At 47.8% G+C, this 20,230-nt stretch overlaps 1 protein-coding gene across 3 annotated transcripts in view; it reads left to right on the top strand.

Moving 5' to 3' along the window:
• Nucleotides 1-20,230, top strand: part of arap2 (ArfGAP with RhoGAP domain, ankyrin repeat and PH domain 2) — a 185,281-nt gene that overhangs the window by 27,851 nt on the left and 137,200 nt on the right. For all 3 annotated transcript variants that reach the window (XR_006661293.1, XM_045221712.1, XM_045221713.1), the window contains exon 8: nt 6,475-6,595. Coding sequence is in view for 2 of the 3 variants with exons in the window: in XM_045221712.1 (XP_045077647.1) it covers nt 6,475-6,595 (121 nt within the window). In the remaining variant the exon portion in view is untranslated. The remainder of the gene's footprint in view (nt 1-6,474; nt 6,596-20,230) is intronic.

Consider the following 20,230-nt stretch of genomic DNA (forward strand, 5'->3'; position numbering starts at 1 on the left):
TGCTCTCCAATGTTCCCAGACTAAAGTAATCACCACCCCATGGTCTCCAGGCTGTGTGATATCATCAGTGGCGTGGGAGAGTTGAGAGAGTGGCGTTCTCAAATTCTCACTCCGCTCCCGAGGGTTGCCCTAGACGACGATAAGTGTCAATCGCCTCCTTTCGTCCGATTTCGTCAACCTCTGCTTCTCAGACATATAGCAGCCTCCAGGGGCCGAACGGGGCCCTCAACAGGACCCTTGGGGGGTGATCTGATGTCACATGTGAACCTGTCTGTCAGTTTGTGAAAACGCTAGCCCCAAAGCTAAGATTTGGGGGTGTGTGTGTGTGTGTGTGTGTGTGTGTGTGTGTGTGTGTGTGTGTGTGTGTGTGTGTGTGTGTGTGGAGGTAAAGGGGATCAGTGATCCGTCTGGCTGTCTGTGTGTCACTGCAAAGCCCCTTAATGCCAATATCTCTCTCTCTCTCTCTTCCTAACACCTCACTGCTCTTTATCTGAGTGTTATATAGCAATGTCCATGGTATACAGTCTATTTATTAATATATATATTGCAATGTCCATGGCGTACAGTCTATTTATTAATACACATAGCAATGTCCATGGTATGCAGTCTATTTATTAATACACATAGCAATGTCCATGGTATGCAGTCTATTTATTAATACACATAGCAATATCCATGGTATGCAGTCTATTTATTAATACATATAGCAATGTCCATGGTATGCAGTCTATTTATTAATACACATAGCAATGTCCATGGTATGCAGTCTATTTATTAATACACATAGCAATGTCCATGGTATACAGTCTATTTATTAATACACATAGCAATGTCCATGGTATACAGTCTATTTATTAATATATATATTGCAATGTCCATGGCGTACAGTCTATTTATTAATACACATAGCAATGTCCATGGTATGCAGTCTATTTATTAATACACATAGCAATGTCCATGTTATGCAGTCTATTTATTAATACACATAGCAATGTCCATGGTATGCAGTCTATTTATTAATACACATAGCAATGTCCATGTTATGCAGTCTATTTATTAATACACATAGCAATGTCCATGTTATGCAGTCTATTTATTAATACACATAGCAATGTCCATGGTATGCAGTCTATTTATTAATACACATAGCAATGTCCATGGTATACAGTCTATTTATTAATACACATAGCAATGTCCATGGTATACAGTCTATTTATTAATATATATATTGCAATGTCCATGGCGTACAGTCTATTTATTAATACACATAGCAATGTCCATGGTATGCAGTCTATTTATTAATACACATAGCAATGTCCATGGTATGCAGTCTATTTATTAATACACATAGCAATGTCCATGTTATGCAGTCTATTTATTAATACACATAGCAATGTCCATGGTATGCAGTCTATTTATTAATACACATAGCAATGTCCATGGTATACAGTCTATTTATTAATACACATAGCAATGTCCATGGTATGCAGTCTATTTATAAAGTAGTGTTACTCCCTCTTTTTCAAAAAAGCAATTTACACCTTAGATTTGTTTGTTTATTTCATACATCTAACAGAGTCACACTTAAGACCTAAAAGTGAAGTCCTGGCTAATGTTCTAGTGAAGTTACAGCGTCTAATTGTCTAATTGCTGTCGAGGGCATTTCCACGCAGTTGTTTTTCTAACCGAAGTTCCATCGTATCACCAGAAGGTGTCCCCATGACTCCACTGATACGTTCCAGGGTGTTGGGTGGTCTCCTCTCCTCTCCTCTCCTCTCCTCTCCTCTCCTCTCCTCTCCTCTCCTCTCCTCTCCTCTCCTCTCCTCTCCTCTCCTCTCCACATGCCCAGCCACATGCAGACTCTGTCGTTGAAGGCTTTCAGCTCCATAGAGGTGCGTTTAATTGCTTCCTGAAGCATGTGACAAATAAAGACAAACAAACAAACACACACACACACACACACACACACACACACTATGATTCACACACACTATGATTCACACACATACGCTTTAACATATGCACATGACAACAGTACCTCCAGTTACCCAAACAATACCCAGCTTGAGAACTGGAGAAGGTTAAGAACAAGTGAGAGATGGGTTGGAACAACACAGGAAAGGGAAGAGAAGGATGAATAGAGCAGAGGAAGACAGAAGCGAGGGAGCGAGAGACGGAGGGAAGAACAAGTGCAAGGCAGGAGAGACGGAACAAGCGGAGGATACCTTAGGAGGAGGATATCTTTACTGAGCGATAGGAAGGCCTCATTGTGTACGTTATCTTGCCTCATTGCTCCCAAGGCAGTCTTCTGGGACTAGCTGTCAAACATACTGTATTAGCTATCTGTTTGACCACAACTTCTGTTGAGCTCTCCATCAACAACCCCTTCCTCCCTCCATCATAGTATTTACAGATGCTGCTCACGATTAAAACACGTCTTCTTCCACATGACCCCAAAAACCTTCATTAAAACTATTAATTACATCTAAACCACATTACGCATAATTATCAGCACGAAGCGGCATGAGTCGTCCTCTCTCACTCATTTATATCCCCATCTAGATTGAGATGGAGAGGAAAAGGTTGGGGGAGAGAGAGAATCAGAGTGAAAGTGAGAGACAAAGAGAGGAGGGGAGAAGCAGAGAGAAATAGAGGTAAAGAGAGCTTTATTCAAAGTTGAAAGTTCACAGCCCTGTGGTGGTGGGTGCAGGTGGCCCCGTGCGATTCTACAACATTGTTGTGATATTGAAGCCCCAGGGAGAGGTGTTCCCGTGTCAGTAATTAGGCTGTTCAAATCCCGCTTTCATTTGAGTGGAAGGACCCTTCTTAGGTGACTTTCTTTCTGCCCGTCATTCTTTTTATTTCTGCGACCATCTTTTGGTAGGGAGGCAAGTACACCAAAAGTATGTGGATACCCCTTCTAATTAGTGGATTCAGCTATTTCAGCCACACCCATTGCTGACAGGAGTATAAAATTGAGCACACAGCCATGCAATCTCCATAGACAAACATTGGCAGTAGAATGGTCCGTACTGAAGAGCTCACTGACATTCAACGTGGCACCGTCATAGGATGTCACCTTTCCAACAAGTCAGTTCATCAAATTTCTGCCCTGCTAGAGCTGCCCTGGTCAACTGTAAGTGCTGTTATTGTGAAGTGGAAACGTCTAGGAGCAACAATGACTCAGCCGTGAAGTGGTAGGCCACAAAAGCTCACCGAACGGGACCGCCGAGTGCTGAAGCGCGTAGTGTGTAAAAATCGTCTGTCTTCGGTTGCAACATTCACTACCGAGTTCCAAATTGCCTCTGGAAGCAACGTCAGCACAAGAACTGTTCATCGGGAGCTTCATGAAATGGGTTACCCTGGCCGAGCAGCCGCACAGAAGCCTAAGATCACCGGCTGGAGTACTGTAAAGCTCGCCGCAATTGGACTCTGGAGCAGTGGAAACGAGCAGACGAATCTAGGTTTGGCGGATGCCAGGAGAACAATACCTTCCCCAATGCATAGTGCCAACTGTAAAGTTTGGTGGAGGAGGAATAATGGTCTGGGGTTGTTTTTCATGGTTTGGGCAAGGCCCCTTAGTTCCAGTGAAGGGTAATCTTAACGCTACAGAATACAATGACATTCTAGACGATTCTGTGCTTCCAACTTTGTGACAACAGTTTGGGGAAGGCCCTTTCCTGTTTCAACATGACAATGCCCCAGTTCACAAAGCGAGGTCCGTACAGAAATGGTTTGTCGATAGGTGTGGAAGAACTTGAGTGGCCTGCACAGAGCCCTGATCTCAACCCCATCGGAACACCTTTGGGATGTATTGGAACGCCGACTGCGAGCCAGGCCTAATCGCCCAACATCAGTGCCCAACCTCACTAATGCTCTTGTGGTATAATGGAAGCAACACACGATCACGCTATCATGCAGTATAGTTTGAGGTCAGAGATTTGAGAGAGAGAGAGGTCTTTTTATCAGTGTACTCTGCAATGATAATTACATATATATATATATATATATATATATATATATATATATATATATATATATATATATATATATATATATATATATATATGAATGAATAATGCAACGTCTGGATGGCCCTCTTTAATCCGCTACAGCACCCATAAATAATGTCCTCTCATTCACTGCAGTGACATAAACGTACTTCTGCTTTCTCCACCAACACTGCTTTCAGGGCCTTTTGTTGGAGATTCTAACTTTATACAGTGAGTGGGAATGCTAGCTAGTTTGACACATCAAATCAAATTGTATTTGTCACATGCGCCGAATACAACAGGTGTAGACCTTACAGTGAAATGCTTACTTACAAGCCCTTAACCAACAATGAGGTTTGAAGGAAAATAAGTATTAAGTAAAAAAAATAGATATAATTAAAGAGCAGCAGTAAAATAACAGTAGCGAGGCTATGTACAGGGGATACCGGTACAGAGTCAATGTGCGGGGGCACCGGTTAGTCGAGGTAATGTGTAAAGTGACTATGCATAGATAATAAACAGTATTAGCAGCAGCCTAAAGAGGGGGAGGGGGCGACGACAATGCAAATAGTCCGGGTAGCCATGATTAGCTGTTCAGGAGTCTTATGGCTTGGGGGTAGAAGCTGTTAAGAAGCCTTTTGGACCTAGACTTGGCACTCCGGTAGCGCTTGCCATGCGGTAGCAGAGAGAACAGTCTATGACAAAGGTGGCTGAAGTCTTAGAACATTTTCAGGGCCTTCCTCTGACACCGCCTGGTATAGAGGTCCTGGATTGCAGGAAGCTTGGCCCTAGTGATGTACTGGGCCGTACGGACTACCCTCTGTAGTGCCTTGTGGTCGGAGGCCGAGCAGTTGGCATACCAGGCGGTGATGCAACCAGTCAGGATGCTCTCGATGGTGCAGCTGTAGAACTTTTTGAGGATCTGAGGACCCATGCCAAATCTTTTCAGTCTCCTGAGGGGGAATAGGCTTTGTCATGCTCTCTTCACGACTGTCTTGGTGTGTTTGGACCATGATAGTTTGTTGGTGATGTGGACACCAAGGAACTTGAAACTCTCAACCTGTTCCACTACAGCCCCGTCGATGAGAATGGGGGCGTGCTCGGTCCTCTTCTTTTTCCTGTAGTCCACAATCATCTCCTTTGTCTTGATCACGTTGAGGGAGAGGTTGTTATCCTGGCACCACACGGCCAGGTGTCTGACCTCCTCCCTATAGGCTGTCTCATCGTTGTCTGTGATCAGGCCTACCACTGTTGTGTCGTCGGCAAACTTAATGATGGTGTTGGAGTCGTGCCTGGCCATGCAGTCATTGGTGAACAGCGAGTACAGGAGGGGACTGAGCACGCACCCCTGAGGGGCCCCCGTGTTGAGAATCAGCATGGCAGATGTGTTGTTACCACCTGGGGGCGGCCTGTCAGACAGTCCAGGATCCAGTTGCAGAGGGAGGTGTTTAGTCCCAGGGTCCTTAGCTTAGTGATGAGGACACTATGGTATTGAACACTGAGCTGTAGTCAATGAATAGCATTCTCACGTAGGTGTTCCTTTTGTCCAGGTGGGAAAGGGCAGTGTGGAGTGCAATAGAGATTGCATCATCTGTGGATCTGTTGGGGTGGTATGCAAATTGGGGTGGGTCTAGAGTTTCTGGGATGATGGCGTTGATGTGAGCCATGACCAGCCTTTAAAAGCACTTCATGGCTACAGACGTGAGTGCTACGGGTCGGTAGTCATTTAGGCAGGTTACCTTAGTGTTCTTGGGCACATGGACTATGGTGGTCTGCTAGAAACATGTTGGTATTACAGACTCAGTCAGGGAGAGGTTGAAAATGTCAGTGAAGACACTTGCCAGTTGGTCAGCGCATGCTCAGAGTACACGTCCTGGTAATCAACTTCATACTTTACAGTGAGATGGAATTTAAAGTTTTGGATAGTTGGCTGGTTTGTCAGTGTGTTTCGACTTGGTTTCTGTCCATGTGGCAATGTGACCCAATACATTCAGTGTCGTTGTCTTGGGACGCCAGCGAAAGAGGGTCACAGATATCTCCAGGGCACCATGCTCATGATTTGCTTGTTGTGCTGGTTTAGAGTGTAGGGTAATTAAATCCCTGTTCACCCAACAAACACGTCAGACCTAGTAGTGTGTTTCTATAAATATGGGACAGGTTTGTTTTCTGATTCCAGATTTGTTTAAGGATTTCTATCACGCCCAGAGAGTACTATGATTTGTTTTTGTATCATTTGGGAGTGTGTGTGCGTGTGCGTTTGTGTGTGTGCATTTTCCACTACTTTGTGTGTGTGGAAGCATGTTAGTCTGTGTGTGTGTGTGTGTGTGTGTGTGTGTGTGTATGTGCACCAACCTGAACCTGTTCTCCCCCTGTGTGAAATAATGTTTGTGTTTGTGGGGGCGATGCAGCTCTCTGTTAATGTGTGTGTGTGTGCACCGTGACGTCCCACTATGCTTCTTTGTCTCTGTGTGTCTTCCTACAGGAGATGTACTCTAAAGGCCTGATCCCGTGCGGTGTGATGAAGCAGGTGCAAGGGCAGGGGGACAACCGCTTCGAAGTGGTCACCTCCCTCAGGACCTTTGTGTTTCGGCTGGAGAGGGAAGGTAAAAAGGAGCACACCTTACATCTCACCCCTTAGATAGCCTAGTACCTACTCCCTCACTCTATCTTCCTCCTCTGCTTTCCTCTCCTCTCCCTCCCTCTATCTTCCCTCTATACTCTCCTCTCCCTCCCTCCCTCCCTCTATCTTCCCTCTATACTCTCCTCTCCCTCCCTCTATCTTCCCTCTATACTCTCCTCTCTCTCACTATATCTATCCTCCCTCGATACTCTCCTCTCCTCTCCCTCCTCTATCTTCCCTCTATACACCCCTCTCCCTCCCTCTATCTTCCCTCTATACTCTCCTCTCCCTCCCTCTATCTTCCCTCTATACTCTCCTCTCCCTCCCTCTATCTTCCCTCTATACTCTCCTCTCCCTCCTCTACTCCCTCTATACTCTCTCTCCCTCCCTCTATCTTCCCTCTATCTCTCCTCTCCCTCTATCTTCCCTCTATACTCTCCTCTCCCTCCTCTATCTTCCCTCTATACTCTCCTCTCCCTCCCTCTATCTTCCTTATACTTCCCCTCTATCTCCTCTATACTCTCCTCTCCCTCCCTCTATCTTCCCTCTATACTCTCTCTCTCTTCCCCTATCTATCTTCCCTCTATACTCTCCTCTCCCTCTCCCTCTATCTTCCCTCTATACTCTCCTCTCTCTCCCTCCCTCTACTTCCCTCTATACTCCCTCCTCTATCTTCCCTCTATACTCTCCTCTCTCTCTCCCCTCTATCTTCCTCTATACTCTCCTCTCCTCTCCCTCTATCTTCCCTCTATACTCTCCTCTCTCTCCCTCCCTCTATCTTCCCTCTATACTCTCCTCTCCCTCCCTCTATCTTCCCTCTATACTCTCCTCTCCTCTCCCTCCCTTCCCTCTATACTCTCCTCTCCTCTCCCTCTATCTATCTTCCCTCTATACTCTCCTCTCCTCTCCCTCTATCTTCCCTCTATACTCTCCTCTCCTCTCCCTCCCTCTATCTTCCCTCTATACTCTCCTCTCCCTCCCTCTATCTATCTTCCCTCTATACTCTCCTCTCCTCTCCCTCCCTCTATCTTCCCTCTCTACTCTCCTCTCCCTCCCTCTATCTTCCCTCTATACTCTCCTCTCCCTCCCTCTATCTTCCCTCTATACTCTCCTCTCCCTCCCTCTATCTTCCCTCTATACTCTCCTCTCTCTCCCTCCCTCCCTATATCTTCCCTCTATACTCTCCTCTCCCTCCCTCTATCTTCCCTCTATACTCTCCTCTCCCTCCCTCTATCTTCCCTCTATACTCTCCTCTCCTCTCCCTCTATCTTCCATCTATACTCTCCCTCCTCTATCTTCCCTCTATACTCTCCTCTCCCTCTCTCTATCTTCCCTCTATACTCTCCTCTCCTCTCCCTCCCTCTATCTTCCCTCTATACTCTCCTCTCCCTCCCTCTATCTTCCCTCTATACTCTCCTCTATCTCCCTCCCTCTATCTTTCCCTCTATACTCTCCTCTCTCTCCCTCCCTCTATCTTCCCTCTATACTCTCCTCTCCCTCCCTCTCTCTATCTTCCCTCTACTCTCCTCTCTCTCCCTCCCTCTATCTTCCCTCTATACTCTCCTCTCCTCCCTCTATCTTCCCTCTATACTCTCCTCTCCTCTCCCTCTATCTTCCCTCTATACTCTCCTCTCCCTCCCTCTATCTTCCCTCTATACTCTCCTCTCCCTCCCTCTATCTTCCCTCTATACTCTCCTCTCCTCTCCTCTATCTTCCCTCTATACTCTCCTCTCCCTCCCGCTATCTATCTTCCCTCTATACTCTCCTCTCCCTCCCTCTATCTTCCCTCTATACTCTCCTCTTCCTCCCTCTATCTTCCCTCTATACTCTCCTCTCCTCTCCCTCCCTCTATCTTCCCTCTATACTCTCCTCTCCCTCCCTCTATCTTCCCTCTATACTCTCCTCCCCTCTATCTTCCCTCTACTCTCTCCTCTCTCCCTCTATCTTCCCTCTATACTCTCCTCTCTCTCTCTCCTCCCTCTATCTATCTTCCCTCTATACTCTCCTCTCCTCTCCCTCTATCTTCCCTCTATACTCTCCTCTCCCTCCCTCTCTATCTATCATCCCTCTATACTCTCCTCTCCCTCCCTCTATCTTCCCTCTATACTCTCCTCTCCTCTCCCTCTATCTTCCCTCTATACTCTCCTCTCTCTCCCTCCCTCTATCTATCTCCTCTATACTCTCCTCTCCTCCCTCTATCTTCCCTCTATACTCTCCTCCCTCTATCTTCCCTCTATACTCTCCTCTCTCTCCCTCTATCTTCCCTCTATACTCTCTCTCTCCTCTCCCCCTCTATCTATCTTCCCTCTATACTCTCCTCTCCTCTCCTCTATCTTCCCTCTATACTCTCCTCTCCTCCCTCCCTCTATCTTCCCTCTATACTCTCCTCTCTCTCCTCCCTCTATCTTCCCTCTATACTCTCCTCTCCTCTCCTCTATCTTCCCTCTATACTCTCCTCTCCTCTCCCTCCCTTCCCTCTATACTCTCCTCTCCTCTCCCTCTATCTATCTTCCCTCTATACTCTCCTCTCCTCTCCCTCTATCTTCCCTCTATACTCTCCTCTCCTCTCCCTCCCTCTATCTTCCCTCTATACTCTCCTCTCCCTCCCTCTATCTATCTTCCCTCTATACTCTCCTCTCCTCTCCCTCCCTCTATCTTCCCTCTCTACTCTCCTCTCCCTCCCTCTATCTTCCCTCTATACTCTCCTCTCCTCCCTCTATCTTCCCTCTATACTCTCCTCTCCCTCCCTCTATCTTCCCTCTATACTCTCCTCTCTCTCCCTCCCTCCCTATCTTCCCTCTATACTCTCCTCTCCTCTCCCTCCCTCTATCTTCCCTCTATACTCTCCTCTCCCTCCCTCTATCTTCCCTCTATACTCTCCTCTCCCTCCCTCTATCTTCCATCTATACTCTCCTCTCCTCTATCTTCCCTCTATACTCTCCTCTCCCTCTTTCTACCTTCCCTCTATACTCTCCTCTCCTCTCCCTCCCTCTATCTTCCCTCTATACTCTCCTCTCCCTCCCTCTATCTTCCCTCTATACTCTCCTCTATCTCCCTCCCTCTATCTTCCCTCTATACTCTCCTCTCTCTCCCTCCCTCTATCTTCCCTCTATACTCTCTTCTCCTCTCCCTCTATCTTCCCTCTATACTCTCCTCTCCTCTCCCTCTATCTTCCCTCTATACTCTCCTCTCCTCTCCCTCCCTCTATCTTCCCTCTATACTCTCCTCTCCCTCCCTCTATCTTCCCTCTATACTCTCCTCTCCCTCCCTCTCTCCCTCTATCTTCCCTCTATACTCTCCTCTCCCTCTATCTATCTTCCCTCTATACTCTCCTCTCCTCTCCCTCTATCTTCCCTCTATACTCTCTCTCTCTCCCTCTATCTTCTCTATACTCTCTCTTCTCCTCTCCCTCTATCTATCTTCCCTCTATACTCTCCTCTCCTCTCCCTCCTCTATCTTCCCTCTATACTCTCCTCTCCTCCTCCCTCTATCTTCCCTCTATACTCTCCTCTCCCCTCTCTCTATCTTCCCTCTATACTCTCCTCCCTCCCTCTCTCTATCTTCCCTCTATACTCTCCTCTCCTCTCCCTCCTCTATCTTCCCTCTACACTCTCCTCTCCCTCCTCTATCTTCCCTCTACCTCTCCTCTCCCTCCCTCTATCTTCCCTCTATACTCTCCTCTCCCTCTCCCTCTATCTTCCTCTATACTCTCCTCTCCCCCTCCCTCTATCTTCCCTCTATACTCTCCTCTCCTCCCTCTATCTTCCCTCTATACTCTCCTCTCCTCTCCCTCTATCTTCCCTCTATACTCTCCTCTCCCTCCCTCCCTCCCTCTATCATCCCTCTATACTCTCCTCTCCCTCCCTCTATCTTCCCTCTATACTCTCCTCTCCTCTCCCTCTATCTTCCCTCTATATTCTCCTCTCCCTCCCTCTATCTTCCCTCTATACTCTCCCTCCCTCCCTCTATCTTCCCTCTATACTCTCCTCTCCCTCCCTCTATCTTCCCTCTATACTCTCCTCTCCCTCCCTTTATCTTCCCTCTATACTCTCCTCTCCCTCCCTCTATCTTCCCTCTATACTCTCCTCTCCCTCCCTCTATCTTCCCTCTATACTCTCCTCCTCCCTCCTCTATCTTCCCTCTATACTCTCCTCTCCCTCCCTCTATCTTCCCTCTATACTCTCCTCTCCTCTCCCTCCCTCTATCTTCCCTCTATACTCTCCCTTCCTCCTCTCCCTCTATCTATCTTCCCTCTATACTCTCCTCTCCTCTCCCTCCCTCTATCTTCCCTCTATACTCTCCTCTCCTCTCCCTCTATCTATCTTCCCTCTATACTCTCCTCTCCCTCCCTCTATCTTCCCTCTATACTCTCCTCTCCTCTCCCTCTCCCTCCCTCTATCTTCCCTCTATACTCTCCTCTCCCTCCCTCTATCTTCCCTCTATACTCTCCTCTCCCTCCCTCTATCTTCCCTCATACTCTCCTCTCCTCCCTCCTCTATCTTCCCTCTATACTCTCCTCTCCCTCCCTCCCTCTATCTTCCCTCTATACTCTCTCTCTCTCCCTCTATCTTCCCTCTATACTCTCCTCTCCCTCCCTCCATCTATCATCCCTCTATACTCTCCTCTCCCTCCCTCTATCTTCCCTCTATACTCTCCTCTCCTCTCCCTCTATCTTCCCTCTATATTCTCCTCTCCCTCCTCTATCTTCCCTCTATCTCTCCACTCCCTCCTCTATCTTCCCTCTATACTCTCCTCTCCCTCCCTCTATTTTCCCTCGATACTCTCCTGTCCCTCCCTCTATCTTCCCTCTATACTCTCCTCTCCTCTCCCTCCCTCTATCTTCCCTCTATACTCTCATCTCCCTCCTATCTTCCCTCTATACTCTCCTCTTCTCTCCCTCCCTCTATCTATCTTCCCTCTATACTCTCCTCTCCCTCCCTCTATCTTCCTCTATACTCTCCTCTCCCTCCTCTATCTTCCCTCTATACTCTCCTCTCTCTCCCTCCTCTATCTTCCCTCTATACTCTCCTCTCTCCCTCCCTCTATCTATCTTCCCTCTATTCTCTCCTCTCCTCTCCTCTCCCTCTATCTTCCCTACTCTCCTCTCCTCTCCCTACCTCCTCTATCTTCCTCTATACTCTCTCCCTCCCTCCCTCTATCTTCCCTCTATACTCTCCTCTCCTCTCCCTCTATCTATCTTCCTCTATACTCTCCTCTCCTCTCCCTCCTCTCTATCTTCCCTCTATACTCTCATCTCCTCTCCTCTCCCTCCCTCTATCTTCCCTCTACACTCTACTCTCTCCCTCTACTCTCCTCTCCTCCCTCCCTCTATCTTCCCTCCTCTCTCCTCTCCTCCCTCTATCTTCCCTCTATACTCTCCTCTCCCTCCCTCTATCTTCCCTCTATACTCTCCTCTCCTCTCCTCCCTCTATCTTCCCTCTATACTCTCTCTCCTCTCCCTCCTCTATCTTCCCTCTATACTCTCCTCTCTCTCCCTCTATCTATCTTCCCTCTATACTCTCCTCTCCCTCCCTCTATCTTTCCTCTATACTCTCCTCTCCCTCCCTCTATCTTCCCTCTATACTCTCCTCTCCTCCCTCCCTCTATCTTCCCTCTATACTCTCCTCTCCCTCCCTCTATCTTCCCTCTATACTCTCCTCTCCCTCCCTCTATCTTCCCTCTATACTCTCCTCTCCCTCCCTCTATCTTCCCTCTATACTCTCCTCTCCCTCCCTCTATCTTCCCTCTATACTCTCCTCTCCTCTCCCTCCCTCTATCTTCCCTCTATACTCTCCTCTCCTCTCCCTCTATCTTCCCTCTATACTCTCCTCTCCTCTCCCTCCCTCTACCTTCCCTCTATACTCTCCTCTCCTCTCCCTCCCTCTACCTTCCCTCTATACTCTCATCTCCCTCCCTCTATCTTCCCTCTATACTCTCCTCCCCCCTCCCTCTATCTTCCCTCTATACTCTCCTCTCTCTCCCTCCCTCTATCTATCTTCCCTCTATACTCTCCTCTCCTCTCCCTCTATCTTCCCTCTATACTCTCCTCTCTCTCCCTCATCTATCTTCCCTCTATACTCTCCTCTCCTCTCCCTCTATCTATCTTCCCTCTATACTCTCCTCTCCCTCCCTCTATCTTCCCTCTATACTCTCCTCTCCTCTCCCTCCCTCTATCTTCCCTCTATACTCTCCTCTCCCTCTATCTATCTTCCCTCTATACTCCTCTCCTCTCCCTCCCTCTATCTTCCCTCTATACTCTCCTCTCCCTCCCTCTATCTTCCCTCTATACTCTCCTCTCTCTCCCTCCCTCTATCTTCCCTCTATACTCTCATCTCCTCTCCCTCCCTCTATCTTCCCTCTATACTCTCCTCTCCCTCCCTCTATCTATCTTCCCTCTATACTCTCCTCTCCTCTCCCTCTATCTTCCCTCTATACTCTCCTCTCTCTCCCTCCCTCTATCTTCCCTCTATACTCTCCTCTCCTCTCCCTCTATCTATCTTACTCTATACTCTCCTCTCCCTCCCTCTATCTTCCCTCTATACTCACCTCCCCCTCCCTCTATCTCCCTCTATACTCTCCTCTCCCTCCCTCTATCTTCCCTCTATACTCTCCCTCTCCTCTCCCTCTATCTTCCCTCTATACTCTCCTCTCCCTCCCTCTATCTTCCCTCTATACTCTCCACTCCCTCCCTCTATCTTCCCTCTATACTCTCCTCTCCCTCCCTCTATCTTCCCTCTATACTCTCCTGTCCCTCCCCTTTTTTTTCCCCTCTATACTCTCCTCTCCCTCCCTCTATCTTCCCTCTATACTCTCCTCTCCCTCCCTCTATCTTCCCTCTATACTCTCCTCCTCCCTCCCTCTATCTTCCCTCTATACTCTCCTCTCCCTCCCTCTATCTTCCCTCTATACTCTCCTCTCCTCTCCCTCCCTCTATCTTCCCTCTATACTCTCCTCTCCCTCCCTCCCTCCTCTCCCTCTATCTATCTTCCCTCTATACTCTCCTCTCCTCTCCCTCCCTCTATCTTCCCTCTATACTCTCCTCTCCTCTCCCTCCCTCTATCTATCTTCCCTCTATACTCTCCTCTCCTCTCCTCTCCCTCCCTCTATCTTCCCTCTACACTCTCCTCTCCCTCCCTCTATCTTCCCTCTATACTCTCCTCTCCCTCCCTCTATCTTCCCTCTATACTCTCCTCTCCCTCCCTCTATTTTCCCTCTATACTCTCCTCTCCCTCCCTCTATCTTCCCTCTATACTCTCCTCTCCTCTCCCTCCCTCTATCTTCCCTCTATACTCTCCTCTCCCTCCTTCTATCTTCCCTCTATACTCTCCTCTCCTCTCCCTCCCTCTATCTATCTTCCCTCTATACTCTCCTCTCCCTCCCTCTATCTTCCCTCTATACTCTCCTCTCCCTCCCTCTATCTTCCCTCTATACTCTCCTCTCCCTCCCTCTATCTTCCCTCTATACTCTCCTCTCCCTCCCTCTATCTTCCCTCTATACTCTCATCTCTCCCCCTCCCTCTATCTATCTTCCCTCTATACTCTCCTCTCTCTCCCTCCCTCTATCTTCCCTCTATTCTCTCCTCTCCTTTCTCTTCCCTCTCTCCCTCTATCTATCTTCCCTCTATACTCACCTCTCCCTCCCTCCCTCCCTCCCTCCCTCTATCTTCCCTCTATACTCTCCTCTCCCTCCCTCTATCTTCCCTCTATACTCTCATCTCTCCCCCTCCCTCTATCTATCTTCCCTCTATACTCTCCTCTCTCTCCCTCCCTCTATCTTCCCTCTATTCTCTCCTCTCCTCTCCTCTCCCTCTATCTATCTTCCCTCTATACTCACCTCTCCCTCCCTCCCTCCCTCTATCTTCCCTCTATACTCTCCTCTCCTCTCCCTCTATCTATCTTCCCTCTATACTCTCCTCTCCTCTCCCTCCCTCCCTCTATCCTTCCCTCTATACTCTCATCTTCTCTCCTCTCCCTCCCTCTATCTTCCCTCTATACTCTCCTCTCCCTCCCTCTACCTCCCCGTATACTCTCCTCTCCCTCCCTCCCTCTATCTTCCCTCTATACTCTCCTCTCCCTCCCTCTATCTTCCCTCTATACTCTCCTCTCCTCTCCCTCCCTCTATTTTCCCTCTATACTCTCCTCTTCCTCCCTCTATCTTCCCTCTATACTCTCCTCTCCCTCCCTCTATCTTCCCTCTATACTCTCCTCTCCTCTCCCTCCCTCTATCTTCCCTCTATCCTCTCCTCTCCCTCCCCCTATCTTCCCTCTATACTCTCCTCTCCTCTCCTTCTATCTATCTTCCCTCTATACTCTCCTCTCCCTCCCTCTATCTTTCCTCTATACTCTCCTCTCCCTCCCTCTATCTTCCCTCTATACTCTCCTCTCCTCTCCCTCCCCCCCTCCCTCCTCTATCTTCCCTCTATACTATCCTCTCCCTCCCTCTATCTTCCCTCTACTCTCCTCTCCCTCCCTCTATCTTCCCTCTATACTCTCCTCTCCTCTCCCTCCCTCTATCTTCCCTCTAACTCTCCTCTCCCTCCCTCTATCTTCCCTCTATACTCTCCTCTCCTCTCCCTCTATCTTCCCTCTATACTCTCCTCTCCTCTCCCTCCCTCTACCTTCCCTCTATACTCTCCTCTCCTCTCCTCCCTCTACCTTCCCTCTATACTCTCATCTCCCTCCCTCTATCTTCCCTCTATACTCTCCTCTCCCTCCCTCCCTCCCTCTACCTTCCCTCTATACTCTCCTCTCCTCTCCCTCCCTCTACCTTCCCTCTATACTCTCATCTCCCTCCCTCTATCTTCCCTCTATACTCTCCTCTCCCTCCCTCCCTCCCTCTATCTTCCCTCTATACTCTCCTCTCTCTCCCTCCCTCTATCTATCTTCCCTCTATACTCTCCTCTCCTCTCCCTCTATCTTCCCTCTATACTCTCCTCTCTCTCCCTCCATCTATCTTCCCTCTATACTCTCCTCTCCTCTCCCTCTATCTATCTTCCCTCTATACTCTCCTCTCCCTCCCTCTATCTTCCCTCTATACTCTCCTCTCCTCTCCCTCCCTCTATCTTCCCTCTATACTCTCCTCTCCCTCTATCTATCTTCCCCTCTATTCTCTCTCCTCTCCCTCCCTCTATCTTCCCTCTATACTCTCCTCTCCCTCCCTCTATCTTCCCTCTATACTCTCCTCTCTCTCCCTCCCTCTATCTTCCCTCTATACTCTCCTCTCCTCTCCCTCCCTCTATCTTCCCTCTATACTCTCCTCTCCCTCCCTCTATCTATCTTCCCTCTATACTCTCCTCTCCTCTCCCTCTATCTTCCCTCTATACTCTCCTCTCTCTCCCTCCCTCTATCTTCCCTCTATACTCTCCTCTCCTCTCCCTCTATCTATCTTCACTCTATACTCTCCTCTCCCTCCCTCTATCTTCCCTCTATACTCACCTCTCCCTCCCTCCCTCTATCTTCCCTCTATACTCTCCTCTCCTCTCCCTCCCTCTATCTTCCCTCTATACTCTCCTCTCCTCTCCCTCCCTCTATCTATCTTCCCTCTATACTCTCCTCTCCTCTCCTCTCCCTCCCTCTATCTTCCCTCTATACTCTCCTCTCCCTCCCTCTATATATCTTCCCTCTATACTCTCCTCTCCTCTCCCTCCCTCTATCTATCTTCCCTCTATACTCTCCTCTCCTCACCCTCCCTCTATCTTCCCTCTATGCTCTCCTCTCCCTCCCTCTATCTTCCCTCTATACTCTCCTCTCCCTCCCTCTATCTATCTTCCCTCTATACTCTCCTCTCCCTATAGAAAACAACCCCCACCGGAGGTGCCTGTTAAATGTATGCATTACAACTGTTTGTGGAGTGCAGCGTAGCCATTGGCGTCGGCTAATCGGGATCCTAATAAATCAAATCAAATCAAAATCTCAGCCTCTCTTCTACATTCCCTTTTTCCCTATCACCTCTCTCTCTCTCTCTCTTTCTCTCATCTCTCATCTCTCTCTCTCTCTCTCTATCATCTCTCTCCCTCATCTCTCTGTTCTCTCATCTCTGTTCTCTCATCTCTCTCTCTCTCTCTCTCTCTCTCTCATCTTTCTCTCATCTCTCTCTCTCATATCTCTATCATCTCTGTTCTCTCATTCTCTCCCTCTCTCTCTCTCATCTCTATTCTCTCTCTCTCTCTCTCTCTCTCTCCCTCTCTCTCTCTATCTCTCTCTATCTCTCTCTCTATCTCTCTCATCTCTCTCATCTCTCGTTGTCTCATCTCTTCCACTTTCCCTTGTCCCTCTACATTTCTATTGCTTACTTTCTTCCTCTGCATGCATCTCTCGTTCCTTCTCTCTCTTCCGCCACCCCTCTCCTTCCCTCTTTATTTTCAAACAGAATAGTGGAGAGCTTCCTCTATGTAAACATCTCAGGCAATTAGGTTGGTCTGTGTCTGTTCTAATGAGGGGAGACGGAGACGTTTTTCACTCCTAACCTGTGTATTAATCTTGAGCTATTTTCTTATATGAGTGTAGGTATATCACCATTGCAAGCCTAATCCAAGACCCGCAGCAACACCAACAAAACTAACCTACTAGGGTTGGGCGATGTCAACCTTTGTCCTATTGTGATTATGTACTCATGAAACATAGTGATATTTGATGGTATTGCCCCCTATTGGCCAACCCAACATGTTGTTTTTTGTGAGAAAAAAATTAATATAATAATTATAATTATACCGTTGGGCTATAGCGCGAAATCGCATGCTACAACTAATATCCCTCTCTGGTGGAGCTTCGGTATGGAACCGGTGTGTGTGTGTGTCTGTGTCTTGCATGATGGAGCAAAGTAATAGTCAACTGATGAAGAACCGTAGTGATTTAGGTTATAAATCATGGGTTGGATAGAGGTAAAGACTACCGTCTTCAGAACTGGATAATAATCGCTTTGCTTCATCCTCCTCTTTTAATATATATATATATTTTTTTTACATTTTAGTCATTTAGCAGACGCTCTTATCCAGAACGACTTACAGTTAGTGAGTGCATACATTTTCATACTGGCCCCCCCGTGGGAAACGAACCCACAACCCTGGTGTTGCAAGCGCCATGCTCTACCAACAGAGCTACAGGGGACCTGTTGTTTGTTCTATCTCTCATAATGCTGAGGATTTGAGAATAGGGTTTGCCTACAGACTCCAACTTTTATTCTTGTTCTTTTTGAAAGGGGCAACTTTAGGACAACATTATCCTACCTTCTTAGGCTATTAAAATTTTTGGGAAATAGGCAAATGTTCTGGTCTTAAAGCTTTTATGATAGGCCTAGTAGGAGGATTGGTTATGGGCCATTTGGTTTTCAACCTCACATGGATAATTTCTTTCTTAATAAGCTTAACCTTGATTAAACGTGTCATTAGATTTTTCTATAGGCTGTTGATATTGTTTGTTCTATATCATTATTAGTCCTCTGGCTACCTTATGTTTTTAGACTATTCACACAACGTTTTGAGATAGCGTAGTTATATATTTTTACCCCCTTTTTCTCCCCAATTTGGATCTTGTCTCTTCACTGCAACTCTTCAACGGGCTCGGGAGGCGAAGGCCGAGTCATGCTATTTAACACCTGCCCACTTAACCCGGAAGCCAGCTGCACCAATGTGTTGGAGGAAACACTGTTCAACTGATGACCGAAGTCAGCCTGCAGGTGCCCGGCCCACCACAAGGAGTCGCTAGAGCGCGACGAGCCAAGTAAAGCCGCCCCGGCCAAACCCTCCCCTAACGACGCTGGGACAATTGTGCGCCGCCCTATGGGACTCCCGGTCACGGCCGGTTGTGACAATGCCTGGGATCGAACTCGGGTCTGTAGTGACACCTCAAGCACTGCGATGCAGTGCCTTAGACCGCTGCGCCACTCGGGAGGCCCAGCTAAGTTTTTTTTTAAACAGCTATAGCTCAGGAGTGTCCGTTATAATGTTTTATAGGTTTTAGGCTATAAAGCCATGCATCTGTCTGAGCGAGAGAGAAACAATGTTTTCTGACTGGACATTTTGCGCTGCTTTGGTGGACTTCTCCACTCTGTATAGCCTACATTCAACTCTTGCATTCTGTACATAACACATTTATTGAAATAGACTATCGCATATAAGAATATTCAGATTACTGGGAATATCACTCCGTTTACTGCGCAGCGCCTGTCAAGTTCATTTCAGCAGACACTCTCTTATCCACTCTTACTGTAGTGAGTGAAGTTCATACAGGCTAAACAATTATCTGTCGCATCGCGATGTCATCACCATCGATGATGGCTGTTGATCATCGTCGATCGATAATACTATTGTAATATCGCCCCAACCCTATAACCTACATTTTAGTCATTTAGCAGACGCTCTTATCCAGAGCGACTTACATGAGCAATTAGGGTTAAGTGCCTTGCTCAAGGGCACATCGACAGATTTTTCACCTAGTTGGCTCGGGGATTAGAACCAGCGACCTTTCGGTTACTGGCACAACGTTCTTAACCACTAAGCTACCTGCCGCCTACCCCTGAGATATAGTAGCTTCCCTCTCCTTCCCTCCACAACGATCTGTGTCATCATGCTTTATGTATCTCTCTCCTTGTCAATACGTCAACCCATCCATGAATGCCTGTTGTCCATTCTCAGCACATTGGCATGCCGCTGACTCATGTAGCATACTGTCTGGGAGTTCATCTTCGTACGTCACACTCAGCCTTCCTGACAGTGGGGGAGAGGATGGTGGTGTTTGACATTGAACAATGGAGACTGGTTGGGTTTGATGTTGAGCAGTGGAGACTGACTGGGTTTGGGGGCTGAGAGCGAGGGAGGTTATAGAAAGGCAGAAACTAAGACGCACAGACAGACAGATAGAGACTGAAAACAAGAGAGCAAGGAAGTTTGAAAGAGAAGGCCAGAAACAAAGATACAGTCAGACATACAGAAGGAGAGAGAGAAAGAGAGAGAGATAAAGAGAGTAAGATGGAGAGCAGATTAATAATTTAAGGAGAAAGAGGGAGAGAGTGCTCGCGGCTGTCCGCTAGCTGTTATCACTGGACTGCATGGGTACAGTACTGTTACCCCAGATGTACCTCAGCTGGAGAGAGAGAGAGAGGGAGGGAGAGAAAGAAAGAGGCCTGGCTGCCCAGAGACACATAAGAGACACGGACTGGCAGGCATAAAAATAACTCACCGGGAGACAGGAGACAGGAGAGGGAAGAGCACATGGTCGGAGTGGTTGGACCATACAAATACTCTCAACCAGCTGATGCACACAGATACAGAGGGGTTTGTAGTAGTGAATTTTGTGTGCCTGCGTATATGTTCATGCAGCATGTGTATAAAACAGAGAGGACAGTTAGAACACAACCTCGCCCAACTTCACTCCACCGCAAACTCTTCACATTGTGGACAGCTCCTCTCCTCTTCCCCTCCCGCTCCTCACATGTACAGAGAAGAGAGAAACAAACTGCTCGAGAAAGCAACAGCCTTCAACAGCTTTGGGGGGATGTATGTTTCTGTCTGTCTGATTTGTTTTTCTCTATCATAAAAGAGAGGTGAGGTACAGTCCAGAGGTTAACAGGTTGGAGTGTGTGATCAGGGACAGGATCAGGTGGAAGTGAGACAACACTTACA

Source organism: Coregonus clupeaformis, chromosome 8 (genome assembly GCF_020615455.1).
Source record: "Coregonus clupeaformis isolate EN_2021a chromosome 8, ASM2061545v1, whole genome shotgun sequence".
In the NCBI taxonomy this organism is placed as follows: domain Eukaryota; kingdom Metazoa; phylum Chordata; class Actinopteri; order Salmoniformes; family Salmonidae; genus Coregonus; species Coregonus clupeaformis.